At 37.2% G+C, this 14,410-nt stretch overlaps 1 protein-coding gene across 11 annotated transcripts in view; it reads right to left on the bottom strand.

Moving 5' to 3' along the window:
• The window catches only part of FRY (FRY microtubule binding protein), a 227,796-nt gene that overhangs the window by 24,011 nt on the left and 189,375 nt on the right, over positions 1 to 14,410 (bottom strand). For 8 of the 11 annotated variants that reach the window (XM_048295017.1, XM_048295020.1, XM_048295021.1 and 5 more), the window contains 8 exons: positions 11,356 to 11,496; positions 10,424 to 10,603; positions 9,826 to 9,987; positions 8,897 to 8,971; positions 7,677 to 7,847; positions 5,565 to 5,573; positions 1,786 to 1,986; positions 1,123 to 1,284 (listed from right to left, as the gene is read on the bottom strand). In XM_048295017.1, the coding sequence (XP_048150974.1) occupies positions 1,123 to 1,284; positions 1,786 to 1,986; positions 5,565 to 5,573; positions 7,677 to 7,847; positions 8,897 to 8,971; positions 9,826 to 9,987; positions 10,424 to 10,603; positions 11,356 to 11,496 (1,101 nt within the window). Of the gene's footprint in view, positions 1 to 1,122; positions 1,285 to 1,785; positions 1,995 to 5,564; positions 5,574 to 7,675; positions 7,848 to 8,896; positions 8,972 to 9,825; positions 9,988 to 10,423; positions 10,604 to 11,355; positions 11,497 to 14,410 lie in introns of all 11 variants that reach the window. The other 3 variants (XM_048295013.1, XM_048295016.1, XM_048295010.1) reach the window with 2 other exon arrangements.

Below are 14,410 nucleotides of genomic sequence, written 5' to 3'. Positions count from 1 at the left end.
CAACCACTGTTTGGAGAGGTTCCCCTCCTTTCCTATCCTTACACACACTTCCCTCCTCCTGTCCTTTCTTCCTACTGCAGCGGTTTCTAACACAAACAATTTGTTCAATATTTGGCACAATTCCAACTTCTTTTTCTATGACCTCTTCAGTAGAAGTTTCCATTACTTTTGAAACATGCAGTGCTAGCAGTATCAATTTTTTGTGTGGCTGCATTTGGAGGGGGCAAGGGCAAGAAGGAAAGCCAAAGATTACAGAAGATATATTCTTCCCCTGCCCCAGTCTCACACACTGCTCTTTCTACAAAGGTCACACAATTCAGACATGACAGAGAAGCTTTACTGACATAAGCCAACAGTATCATCAAGCCACTAATTCGCATACACCCCCCCCAACCAGATTATATTTCTGAAGAGACAGTGAAAGGAGTAGATCCACCTCATTTCTCATGAACAACTATTGTCAAGCAGAAAATTGAAGAAACCATCCCCATATTGATAATGATTTACCAACCTTGTTCTGTCTTCATCTTCTGATACCGTTCTCTGAAATACACTGTGCTGAACATGGTTGTTGTATCCTTGCAAATCCTGCCTCCCCACCCCCAGGATGGTTTAATATTGCGGTCATGAATTTAAAATTTCTGTGTGTCTGCCAAAAGGCAACTACTGAATCCAGGGCACACAACTGTACAATAGGTCCCCACATACAAAAATATTTCAGAGAATACATGCATACACCCACCACATGAGCTGGCATATCGCTCTTTTAAATCAGCATGAAGAACAAAAATTGCCTTGGAGTTGTAACTTGTGGCCAGTTCATGAATTTGTCTTCCAATGAGCTTATAGTATTTTGGTGCATATGTAGTGCAACATACTTAAGAAACAATAATTAAAATATCGTAATGAAGAAAGTAGAGTTTACCTAATGAGTGAAGTAGAAAGGAAATGGTATGAAAGTGCAGTAGTGCATGAAGGTATCGTACTATGCCATTACACAGAGAAAGCCAGAATGTACTTGACTTCACAGATCAAACCCTTTATAAAAGTGCAAGCAAAAAAATTTTAACAATGTTATATAAAATACAGTCCAGTTGGGACAGAAAGAAAAATTGTATTCACCTTGGCTCCTTCAGACACCTGGAGATTATTCATGTCAGGCAAAGACACATCAAAGCTGGATGTTCCCATGTTAAAATGATGAGGGTCTGCTGAGGTTGTGTCACATGACGTAGAAAGTGAGTCAATATGATTTGCATCCTCAGATGGGGAAAGATTTATAATCTGTTTAAAAGACAGCAAAAGCACAGAAAAACTGAGCATACAGACACCCTACCACATGCTGCTTTCATGAACATGCAAAGCAGAACAGTGTCTTAAAGGGCAGTGACAGTAGCTCTCTTAGTTTGTATATAGACACAACCTTTTCAATATTTCTGTCATAAATATTTTATTAAAAGCATCCCAGAAGTGAACAATAAAAATCTGACACTGCTTACCAGCCTGGAGTCCTGTTCTATTTCTTTAAGTATTTAGTACATCTGAAAGATTTACTATTGGCCAATTGTCAAAAATTGTCCCAGAGTAAAAAAAGGCAAATAATAAGATCTGATGTTTCCTGCGTTTCAAACTTTGCATTAAAATTCCTGTTTACCTTTGCAAATAAGGGAAAATGTACCCACCAATTTCAGCTCATTAGATTGCACCTGGGCAGAGGAAACTAAAAGCCCAGCTTATTTAACACCACCACCCAATCTCTTCCTGAATTTCAAGTTTGCAACTTACTAGGTCTGAGTTCTCCAAGATTTGGCTGGTGGTCAGGTCCTCCTCCTCTGATGACTCATCAGAGTCCTCATGGTTCATTTTGTTCAGGCTGGGTGTGCTCCCTGAGAGCTGGTTCTCTTCCATCAGCTGCATGTCACACTTGTCCAGGCTGTCCAGGGACCGTCTGCGCACTCCCCAGTTGAAGTTGTCCATGCTCTCACCCTGAAATCAGACAGAGGGTGAGCTTTCTTGATGTGAAACTAATCATATGATAACCCCTGATCAAAGTTAGCTCCAGAAATAGGTTTACATAAAAATACAGTAAAAACTTTAAATAAGCATTATCTTGTTTGTTCACCTGGAGATAAGAGCAGAAGCATGGAAATGGCAGTTAAATGAACATTCAGTCTTTTCAGTAGTAGATGTTTTTCATGCATTGGCTAATTTAAGAATTTGTTTTTGTAAGTCCACATATACACACTCCTCAATACCAATAGAGCAGTGACACGCAAAAGAAAAGTTTGAAAGCAATTTTAAAGGATTTTTTCATGATGTTTAAAAGCATTAGAAGCACAGTTCATACCAATGGCTCAATTGCAAAACTTAGGTTAAAGATTTTAGATTCTTTGCTTTATATACATAACCATAATGATGAGTAGATTTGAACAAACCCTTGCTTTACACAAAAACTGTAACAAGCAGCACACCTTTTAAACTTTTATTCTAGGCCCATATTGCTTATTTTTGAATCCACTTTAATTATTTGAATCTGTGTTTTGAGAATAGCCTTATAAGCATTGCCTGAGATCTCACATTTTAAAAAGGATACAGTCAAATGGACCAAACATTTTATATTTATCAGAATTTCAGTTCCGATCCCACACGCAGTTACATAGAGCTGAGTGCGTTAAGCAAATTGCGTAACCATTTGTTAGGCTGGGGAACTGATAAAAAGATCATTTCATTTCTTTCATGTATAAAAATTAGTTTTCCACCCTTTTCCCATTTATTTACTTTATATATTTTCCAGTGGACTGTATGCCTTTTCCCTGATTGCAATAATCTCTTGCTCCCTTCCTAAGTCTAGCCAGGCTCCTCTCTGGCAAATGCAGGACCACAACCACAACTGCTCCTGCCATGGACCTGCAGAGACAGCAAGAAAGGACTCCCCAGAAGTATTCAGATGCACTTTTGGGCACTTTATCTAGGTGAAAGCCCTCAATCCTGCATCAACATGGGAAGGAAATTTATAGAGGAAAATGTTTACGTTTAAGGTTCAGGGCTGCCTATTTTAAACAAGACTCTGTAAGTTGCAACACTCTTAAACAAGCAAGTCAATTGATGAAAATTCAAGCTGACTGTGATATTTTAAATATTAATTTGAAAAAAATATAGTTCTGCCTAAAAAATAATATTATTATCAAATAACTGATTATGATTTTTTCCTGGATTTATGTAGATCGAAATAATGTGCAATCATTGAGAAATAGGTCTCAGTTCAGGAAGGTCCTTTAAGCAGAGTTGTGATTTTAAACACTTGAGTAATTGGGGACTACTCAGATGTTTACTGAATGGGGACCAAACTGCATAAAGTGCAATGGATTAAATTGCAATCTTACCTCCTTAACAATCAACAAACTTGCACAAATTGATCTTATTTTGCATCATTACTATTTAATGCAATGGATTGTGGAATTTGAATAGAAAGAGGGGAAGTTAAGTTTTGTGACATTAAGCTCACCGTCTCATGAAACAATATGATGAAAATAGAAAAAATATTTTTTAGGAAAAAGACAACCCTTGCAATTCACAAGAACATTTAAAACTAAGGCATGCACTAAAATCAAGGGAAAATGAACATGAAATTGTTGTGAAGCCTGACACACTGTTGGAAGAACCCTGTGTTCTCATCCTGGGACTGGTATGATAACAGTAGTTTTGTGTGGAAAGAGAACAGAACACATAGATTTAAGAAGTCAGGCCTCTTTAAATTATAAAAATGACATTTCTGTTCCAAGCTATTTATTTTAACAAATTCTTGTCCATCGTCCCCCCACAAAGGCTGAAGGACACGTGCAGCAATGAGACATCCTCTACAAACACATCAGTTACTGAAGTAATAAATGACAAAACGGCATAAATAAGCAAGCGTGCAAAGATGAGAGTCATCACACCCTGATCCTCATGATGCCTAGCAAAGCTATCAGTAAACTCAGCAGCCCATCTCTATGGGAATATCTCCTGTTGCAGTTTTATTCTGCAAAGCCTTAAAGAAGGAAGCCAGCAAAAAGAAGAAAAATAAAAGGGACATTTCCAGGGCATGCAGTTGGAAGGGGTAGTGAATTAAAAGTGAGGGCAAAGGGTTAAAGGAGATGAAACAGTATAACTCAAACACCCATAACATTTGGATTAGCATGAGTTTGCTACAGGGGCACCCAGAACCATACTGAATTAAACAGGAGGTCAGCACATGTCTATGAAGATGGAGTTGTGGTTTTTGTAGTCTGTTAAGCAATGTTTCTTTCACAGTTAACAAGAAAGAGCAAAGATGTATTTGAGAGGTTGTTAATTTTTATCTACAGCAGGAGCAAAGCCATCTTCCATCTGAAAAGTCACCAGTGATAAACATCAACTCAGAGGAAAACAGTCACATGTTATAAATGTGTCTGGCCAGCAGCGAGCAGGTACCACACAGAACTTCCCACAGTCACCACCCTCTGGTAGAGGAGCAGATGTGCCCTTGCAGCTACTTTAAACTTTACAACAGCCCAGGGGAAGGGAGAGACAAAAGGGGAAGTAATCCTATGTGGGGGAGAGCAGTAAAGTTCCTCCACAAAGGCAGTAAGAATCATGCAATACCTCTTTCACACAAGTTTTCATCCTTACTGTGTTGACAAAGTATGCAGAGTTAATGGAATCACTCAAATATTGTAGGGTATAGGCAGAAGTATTGTGGAACTACGTAGCAAGGCACTATTTCCATATGGATGTATCTCACAGCACAGGCATTTTGAGACAAAGATTTTTTGGGGGGTTGCATAAAAACTGATGTACAAACTCAGAAACAAATATGCAGAATTCTGTGGTTGCTGATTTCTGTATCATTTGTACAACTCATTAAAATTCTCTATCATTTCACTTCTCTCTATACATTGATAAACTTAAAATTTAGGCCCCAAACTGGCAATGACTGATGTGTTTTTTCTGTCTTCCTCACACGGTAAATGAGTCCTGAAAAGTTGGTAGGACCACACAGCTGTATTAAATTAAGCTGTAGGAATTAGTTTAATTTTTCAATTAAATTCAGTCTGATAGCAATAACATAAACTGTCTTAAGAGGTCTCAGACATCAGCTTTAGCAAGATGCTAACAGGAGACAATATGACACAACAGAAAAGGTAGAGATTACACATAATTTGCCCCTAAAAAAGAATGGCCCAAACTCTATAAATAATGAAGTTTCTACACATTAATCATGCACAAAGATATCAAAAGGAAAAAGGGCTCAGTTTGAAAAACACTGATACTAGAATTAAGATATTACAAAATTCGTGAAGACTGTTGAGCATGTCAAAAACAAACTTAAAATGAAGCAGAATTTTTGAAAAAGACCTCAAAAATATTTCTAATACAAGACAAAAAATGAAGCACCTGACAGAAATTCAAGCTCACACACACACTCACCTACGCACACACTGAAGGGGGGAGGCAACAGCAAAACTATGATGTTATTCTACAATATAAATTTGCAAGAAGGCATAACATATGCTGGCACATCTGAGTTCAAGTAGCATTCTTACCTGAAGTTCCTGAGTAGCAGATATAACAGATAGAAAAACAAATAGAAAGAATCTATGTAAAATTACTGCATGAAAGACATCATAGACAAACATTTGCCTACAATTTTAACAAATATTATCACAGAAACTTCAACTCTTAAGGATACCTTTCAAGTTTGAAAATAACTATTGCTTGCTTTTACATCTTTAGGAAATTTCAAACAAGTACACCTTGTGGTCTGCAGATGATGCAAGCATCACTGGCCTGTTTAAATCATAGGGGTTTTTTTGAAAGACAGATGTTGCTCTTGCTAGCTTAAGTTTTCTAACACTGGTTTTTTCATGTTTATGAATATACCAAATTCAGATAAGATGTAAATGATAACACTCTCAACTCAGTCATTAGAGAAGTAGCCTTCTACACCAGGCCTGAATTTATTTTTAAAACAGTAAGTTAAGTCTGAAGTAAACTTTGGAATGCAACCCATGGCAACTTGAAAACCACTAAGTAAAAATTAACATTTTTAATTTTACTTCACATAAAACTAGAGAAGCTTAGTATCTGTTTCATTACCAACTTAAGATGATTAGCATATCAATTAATTTAGGCCTTGGTCTTGAAGTTGGCCACATGTATAAAAAAAATCTTTGCAGAGTCACAGTCCATGAAAGTAAATTCATTTTGAAAGGAATTGTTGTGCACAATTATATATACTCTCTATATGGTTTTAACTCGTGAAGAGAAAGAAGAAATTCCTGAATTTCAGTGGGCAAAAAATTATCAAGTGATGTTCACTCAAAATTGCAGTCCTAGATCCTTGTAACATCTTGAAAGCATTTAAGACACAGAAATTACTGCAGCCAGTATGTTTTTGCCAAACAACCTGGCATTATTGTTCTATCATTTATGCTTGTTTGGAACACTGAAGCTCCTTCAATATTTGTCTAATGTATTTTCAACCATTGCTGCCAACTACCCTTTTGGTTTGGTTTTTTTTTCCTTCCTTAGCAAGGTCATGGGCATCTGTGAGCCAAGATTACTAATTTTGATACAGAAATTCCTGACTTGGAAAAATAAGGACTTTGGGACATTTTTTTTTCCCCATTCTTTCATCCTTTCTCTCAATTGGAAAAAAAAATTCAGATGTATATGAGTTCACACCTGAGTGTTCTGTTTACCTTAAAATTATTTTACTACTGTAATACAAATAGGTAGAAAAATTAATATTTCTTCCTGTGCACATGTTCTTCTCAGAGCTAAGAGTGATAATGGAGAGAATTAATACTAAAATCAAGTCCAGATTATGACAAGCTATTAAACTCTTAGGTTTGCTGAACACCTGAGCCTTAAGTCTTTCAAAAGTACTAACAGTTTCTGAACTTTTAAACAGCAACAAAATTGTTAGACTTGTTTGATAACAGATATTAATTTTTGGCCTTTCCCAACAAATAGAAAGAAATACCCCACGTTTGATATTAGCAAGGCTAAAGGGTGTAGCCCCCAAAAATTTATCAGTTTTTCAACTTTTTTTTTCCCTTCAGCAGTTTCAGCTCAAGGTGAGCTGACAGGCTTCACCTGTCAAGACTTGATCTGGGTGCTCAGGATTTTGTTTGGCTCCTGCATGAGACGATGAAATCACAGACACCTCAGCAGAGTGGAAGGTACATCTCTAAGTGATTTCATCGGCAGTTGCAGGAATAACAGCAGCCTGAAGGCCTGAATTAATGTTTCGGAGGGTTCCTTATGAACCAACAGCTTTGGAACAATTTCATTTTATACGTTTTTAATCAGCAAATATCTATATTTTGTTGACAATTTAGACTGTTATAAATTGTATTTAAAATAAGTTCACTTAAAAGTAAATTCATCAACAAGGTACTAGAACAGACACTTTATTTTCCAGTAACAGTTTTGCAGTGTTTCCTAAAGTAGATTCAGAAAGGAAGGGTGTGGTAGTCTTTTTACTGTTATGCTACTGAAATAAACACTGTGTGAACATCATAAATAGTCTGAATTTAAAACTACGTTTATAGTTAAACAGTTAAAGTTTTATGTTACAAGAAGAGAAGTGTTTAGCAGAAGGAGTATAAAAGTTTTAATAAAGAAGCTGTTTCAGAGAAAATATACCATACCTCCCCATCTTCCAGCTCAACATCTAGGAAATCAAAGTCCCTAAAGACTCTGAATTGTTGTTCACTGTTTGAATCATCCATGTTCTCCTGCTCCCTTGTTCCGTCTTCTGAAGAGACCAAGCTCGTCTGGTGCTCAATCAGATCCAAATCACCACAGGAAGAAAAAATCACCTACAATTCAAAGGATTTCTTTTGTTACAAACTGTTCCCTCTGGTTGTTTCTTCCTAAAAGCTGTAATTGGTTATTCAGAAGACTGTATTTCCAGTACACACCTAATTCCTTCACTGAGTATTTTTAGAACACTCTTTATTATTTATGTTGGACAGGTGCCTTCAGATTAAACTTGTACAAAGAAACAACTTCATACTGTGGGAACACATCCAAGAATATTACAGCTACCTCCTAATGGCTGCAGATTGATGTTGCCTGGATGTTTATATACACATATAGGAACAAAATTCAGAGAACTTAGCAGAGAAAATACTGTCAAGGGGATGACATAGTAAGTTCATAAAAAAAACCCTCCAGTAAACAAGCTGTTAAAAAATATGTCAAGATTAGAAAATACAACAAGCTATAATTTTTTCTTTCCTACTGAGTATACTTGTATCTGCAATTCAGTTGCAAAAATTAAACAGCTCCTGTCTTGCAGAAACAAAGGACCTGTTCTCCATAATACAAGTGACAAACACCATGTTCAAAAACATTGAGAAATTTTCCTTTTTCTGTAGAAAATATTTAATGACTATTGTAAGTGTTTCCCACCCTGGGTAATCAATCACCCTTTTCCTGGCACCAGATAATATTAATTTTTAAAGAGTAACATCAGAACTACTGTCTAACGGAAAAATCAGACACACACAACCCTTTCCCCTCCCATTTTATTTCTGTAATTTAATTTTTTACTTTATAAAGATTCTGGTAATACAAAGGTCATTACTCTCTACCCACTGAGATGGCATAAGTAAAACCTACAGCATCACAGATTCCCACAGGAAAACCACACGTAGCTCTGAAAGTGAATCTTCTTTAAGTGAAAGGGCCATTCACTCCCTGGTCCATATGCTGAGAAACACAGCCTGGGCCAGTACAAAGGATAATGACAGCAATGACTTCAAAACTATGCAAATCTAGTCAGCAACTCTGGGAAACACTGTTCTGTGCTTTCCACGCTAAGGACACAATGAAATAAAAAACTGGTCAATACGAGGCTACTTACTGAAGGGTTTTTACTCAGCCCAACTTCCTGACCACACAGGGAAAGGACATGCACCAGCTTTTCCTTTGTCCTTTTCTAGAAAACAAGATGTTTCTCAAGTGAGCATTTTTTTAACCATCCATTCTCCCTGTGGCTAGAAACATACATTAGCAATTTTTAATTAGGAGGAACCAACCAAAGAATTAGTCATTAAGTGCTCAAAGGATTGCTTTCAGAGCAACTATGCATGAAGGAAACATAAAAATAGCTGTTAATGATTTTGCTGTTTATTATATTTAAATTAGTCTATAAATTCCATTGAGTACAATAAGGAAACATTGGATCATATGCATCACTTTAAAAAGACAGTTCAGAAGCCTGAAATTAAGCACATGCATAATTTTTGTTTTGTAGAATTGGGCCTGAGCCACTGCTATATAACCTGCAATATCAAAAAAGTGAAAAGAGCAATAAATGTGTTTATTCCGCATGGCTTTATTTTAATTTGCAGATAAATTAAGCCAAAAATTAAGTTAACCAAAATCATTGAGGTAATCAAATATCACTTCTAGGAAACCTGTTCTTTTTATTCAGTATCCCAAGAAAACAACTTTTAAAGTTGCACAAGCTATCTAGCAGCTCCCCTTGCTAATATCTGAACTCATCTGTCATTTTTACTTAAATCTGACCTAGACTTAAGCGGTCTTAAAGAGATGCATTTCCTGCAAGCTGAAAGAAAACCAGCTTTGGGATAGAAGATGGGCATAACTCAGTCCATTTCTGAGTCCAAGAAAGACACACAGCACACACAGTCAGATGTTGTGCTGCCTCTGCCCCAGCCAGCCAGGAGCACTGCACAGGACACAGAGGGCACAAGCATTTAAGGACCCAAGTATATGTTGATTCAGCTGCTCTGACTGCAACTTACTAATGAATAGTGGGCTACCTACCTGAGAGTACTGGGGTCTCTTCCAGCTCACAGGAACAAGGACATTGGAGTTAGATCCTGATGAGGTCGAAGAAGTACTTCGGGTGACAGCCATTGCCCTGGGTTTACCATCTCGCCCAGAAGAACTCTGCAGCTCATCATACCGTCTCCCAATAATTGGAGTCTTAAATAAAGAGTAATTATTCAGTAGCACCCTGCTTCAGGATGAACTTTTAAGAACCATATTGCTTCAATTGAAGGAAAAGATTATTTTGAAGATCATATGCAGGGATAAAACAAGGAGTGCAGCAAATTTCACATCACTTGGTATGTTTCCTATTTTCCAGTGTGAATGTCTGAGTAACAACTGCCATACTTAGTAGCCAGAGGTTATGTTCATGGATAGATAATACCCAAAGCAACTGTCACTAGTTCCTGACACAAGAACGAGCAAAAACCCCAGAAAGTTTATGAAGTTAATTTCAAATCTGCACTTCTTGCATATATTTTTTTTTCTATAAAGTTACAAGGTGCAAGGATTTGCAGGATAAAGACTGCTGTAAGAGAGTCCAGTCAGAAGTCAGAATTAAGGTGTTAAGTAGGAAAACTACAAAAAGTACCTCTGAGATATCAAAATGAAACTCTAAAGTCTTCCCTGGTAGCTCCTTGGAGGCACTGTTCCACACTCGATGTATTTCCATTTTTGAAAGATCACTATGTTGATAGGAAGGTAGAACTAAACTGGCGGAACGAGAAACTACCAATTTCAGGATATTCAAGGCTTCTCTCCAGTGAATGCTCTAGAAATAATATATTTACTCAGCAATCAGAAAGCAAGATTCACACACATTCAAGATTATTTACATTTTACAGTCATATTTTTTACCACATAATTAAAGTGTAGAATTGGAATATCCCTATTCTTTGTCTCTCTTGGTCAGTGACAAGGTGTGTAATTGCAGAATAATTTCAACAACAGAGACCAAGACTTGCCTAAGGTGTCACTGTTAGGGAACTGGCCTGCAAGCTGGGAGACCTGTGGACAAAGCCAACTTGGCAGAGGATTTAAAATCTCCTACCTGAATGCCTTAATCAGTATGAATAAATATGAAGGCCATAGCAGAATCCCCATTTAATAAAAAAGGTGACTTGACACAAGTTTTTACCTCTGTGAATTCCTAATACTCCCATATATTTTTCACTTGTCAGGAATTAGGTACAGGGGTCTCTGAAGAAAAGCGCTTATGCTACATCTTCCTTGTGCTAATAATTAAAGAATGGTCACTCAGGCTCTGGGTGGTATTAAGGTTTCTCCAAGGTACTCCAAGGCTGAAGCCTAACCCTCCCCTCACAGTGAACATACAGCCAGGCATCTTCTCCAGGGATGCACAGGCTATGAGGCATCAGGGTGTTTATGAACTTTGTACCACACTAGACACTTGAAGCCCTCCCTGCTAATCTAGTCGTAAATTCTTATGCAGAAAATCAACTTACGATAGTAAATGCTGCTCCTAAGTTCCTATAGGAATGTAAAAAAAGACATGGTATTTACCTGTACATATTTTTCAATGGTTTTTAGCACTTCCATGTTAAACTGCTTCACAGGAATAGCTGACAGGTCCATATAACTAAGAAGACTGTAGATCATCTGTAAGAGGGACTGTTGCATACTAGGAAGGCCCTTTTCTAGTAGCTGTTAAAAGAAAAGTGAATGTAACAAAATTTTGAGACATTTCTTCTTAAGCAAAAAGCTCCTAGTTTCACAAACACCAATTGTACCCTTCATCTCTCTTCACTCACTGATTTTGCAGTGCCATTTTACAATAATTTCACAATTGATGATGATACAGGCATGAAGCAAAAAAGAGCTTAAGTTAGGACCCAAATGCCAGCCTGTTTTATTTTATATATGTCTGCCCTAACTTATCCAGAAAACACATTCAGCAGTTGAGTAAACTGGTAAGTAAAATTTACACTGTAATTGGGTAAGCACATCCAATAAAAACAGGGGAGGATCTTTTTACGTCTACATTTGCTGGAAGTCAGTGAGAAAAAAGAAACATGATGAAGAAACAAAACTACTACTATTCACACATCAGTAAATATTTATCAAATACACTTCACTGCCAGTGCTCACTGACTGTAAGTGCCAAAGAAACATTTTCTGTTTAGGAGGATGTGGAGCCCCTGGGCTCTCTTACTGTACAGATTAATACAAAGAAGGGCTTGATCCTGGAGTTTTCAGACACCTGAGTGTGGATCCTGGAATATCACAAAGGACCTTGGAAATGTAACTGTGCTCATACATATACATGACAGTAATTCCAGAGGCATACGGACAGCCATGATGTGTTTGTATATGTGTGAAATATCTCAGTTGAAAACATCAACAAGGCAGGATGTTCTTACACTGGTGACAGGCACTGTCCCACCCCACAAATTTCAGAGGCAATCAAATGTTATTGCTGGAGGTTACCAGAGCCTCAATCCTAAACACCATCCTCCCAATTCAGGCTGACAAAAAAGTTCTAACACGGGCTACTAGAGTTATTGGGATCTAGAAAACAATTGCTTATAAAAACTCTAAGATGCCTCATGCCTTCCACCACAGGAAAATTTCAATTCTTATCCAAGTGGACTTTAGTAATTTTTTAGATATCCTTCTAAGGATATAGAAGGATAAGGCCTCTCCTTTTCTTAAATTAGAATGCGTCACGCCAGTGAAAATGGAACCTATCTTATCCCACTAAATATCTTCTGATTTCTTTCATCAGCAAAAGTGAGTAGCAATTAGTGATTCATAAAACAAAGTGAGCAAATTCCATTAACAGCACAATAAAGGGAACTCATTATAGTTATCTATTCCTCTACAAATAGACAGGAAGAACTCTTAAATTAAAGGTACTACACAGCAATGTGCTTCAGCCCTTAGATACCTTCAGCCCCTCAGATACCTTTACTGAGAGAGAAAATATGCTTAGAAATTCTTCTTCAAAACAGGGTTACCGAGTCTTTTTCTGCCTTCTATTAAGATCTTGCAATGGAAAGTTTGATTCCTTGTTTGCAAATAGTTTATGTGATCCAGCACATCAGCCAGTACACCATTTCAGTGTAGGATTGGAAAAAACTATCTGGATGACAGAAAGAAATTGTTTTGTTCTCTGACAGACACTACTGCATCAGACAACACCTTTTGGGATAGGAAAAGGAATTCTTGGGAAATAATGGGAATTTTGTCTCAACTGCTGTTTAGAAAGCTGTTATAGGAACCTTATGTCTGAAAGTTTCTAATTTCCATTACAGTTTGTATAAATTTGTTGTCAAAAGGATTGAATATATGTGGCGGTCGGTAGTCCAAGTATGTACTTAAATACATAATGAATTCATAATAAGAAAGAATATTTTGCTTTAAAGAAAGAATAGCAACCTTAACATGCTTTTAGTACAATATGAATTCTGTTGCTGCCAGAAGTAACAAAAATAGCAGCAAAATGGAGTTGTGATAACACATCATTTGGATAAGAGGATTCCAGGACAAGAAGTTTCCACTGTATTTGTAAGAAGAAATACAACTGTTCTCAGAATTTATTTATATTTTTGACTCTTGTACATATGACCTTTTTTTAAGAATTGTGGATTCCTCTCTTATGTGCGGCTACTATTGGGGTCTCATCTGGGTTCAGGATCCCACATTGTGTTAGCAACATTTGCCCCCTTCCTGAAGCAGCAACTAACCCAGAACTAAGTGGAGAAGAAAGCCTTCTCTTTCAAGGGCTGCCTAGACTTCTACTGCTGGAGACAGTTCCTTTTGCCCCTCCCAGTGTGGCAGGGGGTGTGAAGAAATACTCAGCTCTGAGGCAATGCCATGCAGTCAAACAAATGTTTTGAGGAAATAAAGAGGGCATTTCAAAAGCCATGTGATAGACGAGCCATTACTGGGATAATGCCTGATCTAGGGCATGCTTCCCCTTGCAATACAGATGGTTTAGTTTCTAGTGATTCTTTGGTTTTGAGCAGGTTATAAATGCTTATATTTTTATCACAAGCAATCCTCCATCTAACAAGGAGGAGGTGAAAAAATCTACCATAAGCCTATTACTATGCACTATGGATTCTTGTCCCTTCTCTACTAGTAGCATTAGCTACTTAAGTTCGAGCATGACCCTGGTCACTAGTTTAACATGACCCATGTCAATTCAGATATACTCCTAGAACGAGTGTGCTGTCATGATAAAAGTTTAAATTTTAAAAATTAATCTGCAAAAATCTAGCATAAAACCAAAGTAAGTGCTCAGTAATATGTTTGTATGCTGATCTGATTTTGGTTCTGGAGGTTGAGAGTTCTACTGCACTACTGAAGAGTGATTTTCCCTCATCTGTAGATTGAGATCTCCCAGTAGTTTTCTAGAAGAAATTAAAATTTTTCATTAATGGAGCATATATAAAAGTGAGCAAGGAGCACTACTTGTCATTGTAAGATCTGGATAATAACAGAGCTGGATTTTATGCTAGAATCATACCCCTTGATGACAAGCAATGACCTGCCATCAAACAGGTTAAATAAAAAGTTTTGTCTGAACAGCAATAATTGAAACTTCTACCTTCTG

Source organism: Corvus hawaiiensis, chromosome 2 (genome assembly GCF_020740725.1).
Source record: "Corvus hawaiiensis isolate bCorHaw1 chromosome 2, bCorHaw1.pri.cur, whole genome shotgun sequence".
NCBI classification, from domain to species: Eukaryota; Metazoa; Chordata; class Aves; order Passeriformes; family Corvidae; genus Corvus; species Corvus hawaiiensis.
This window is presented reverse-complemented; position numbering and strand designations above follow the sequence as displayed.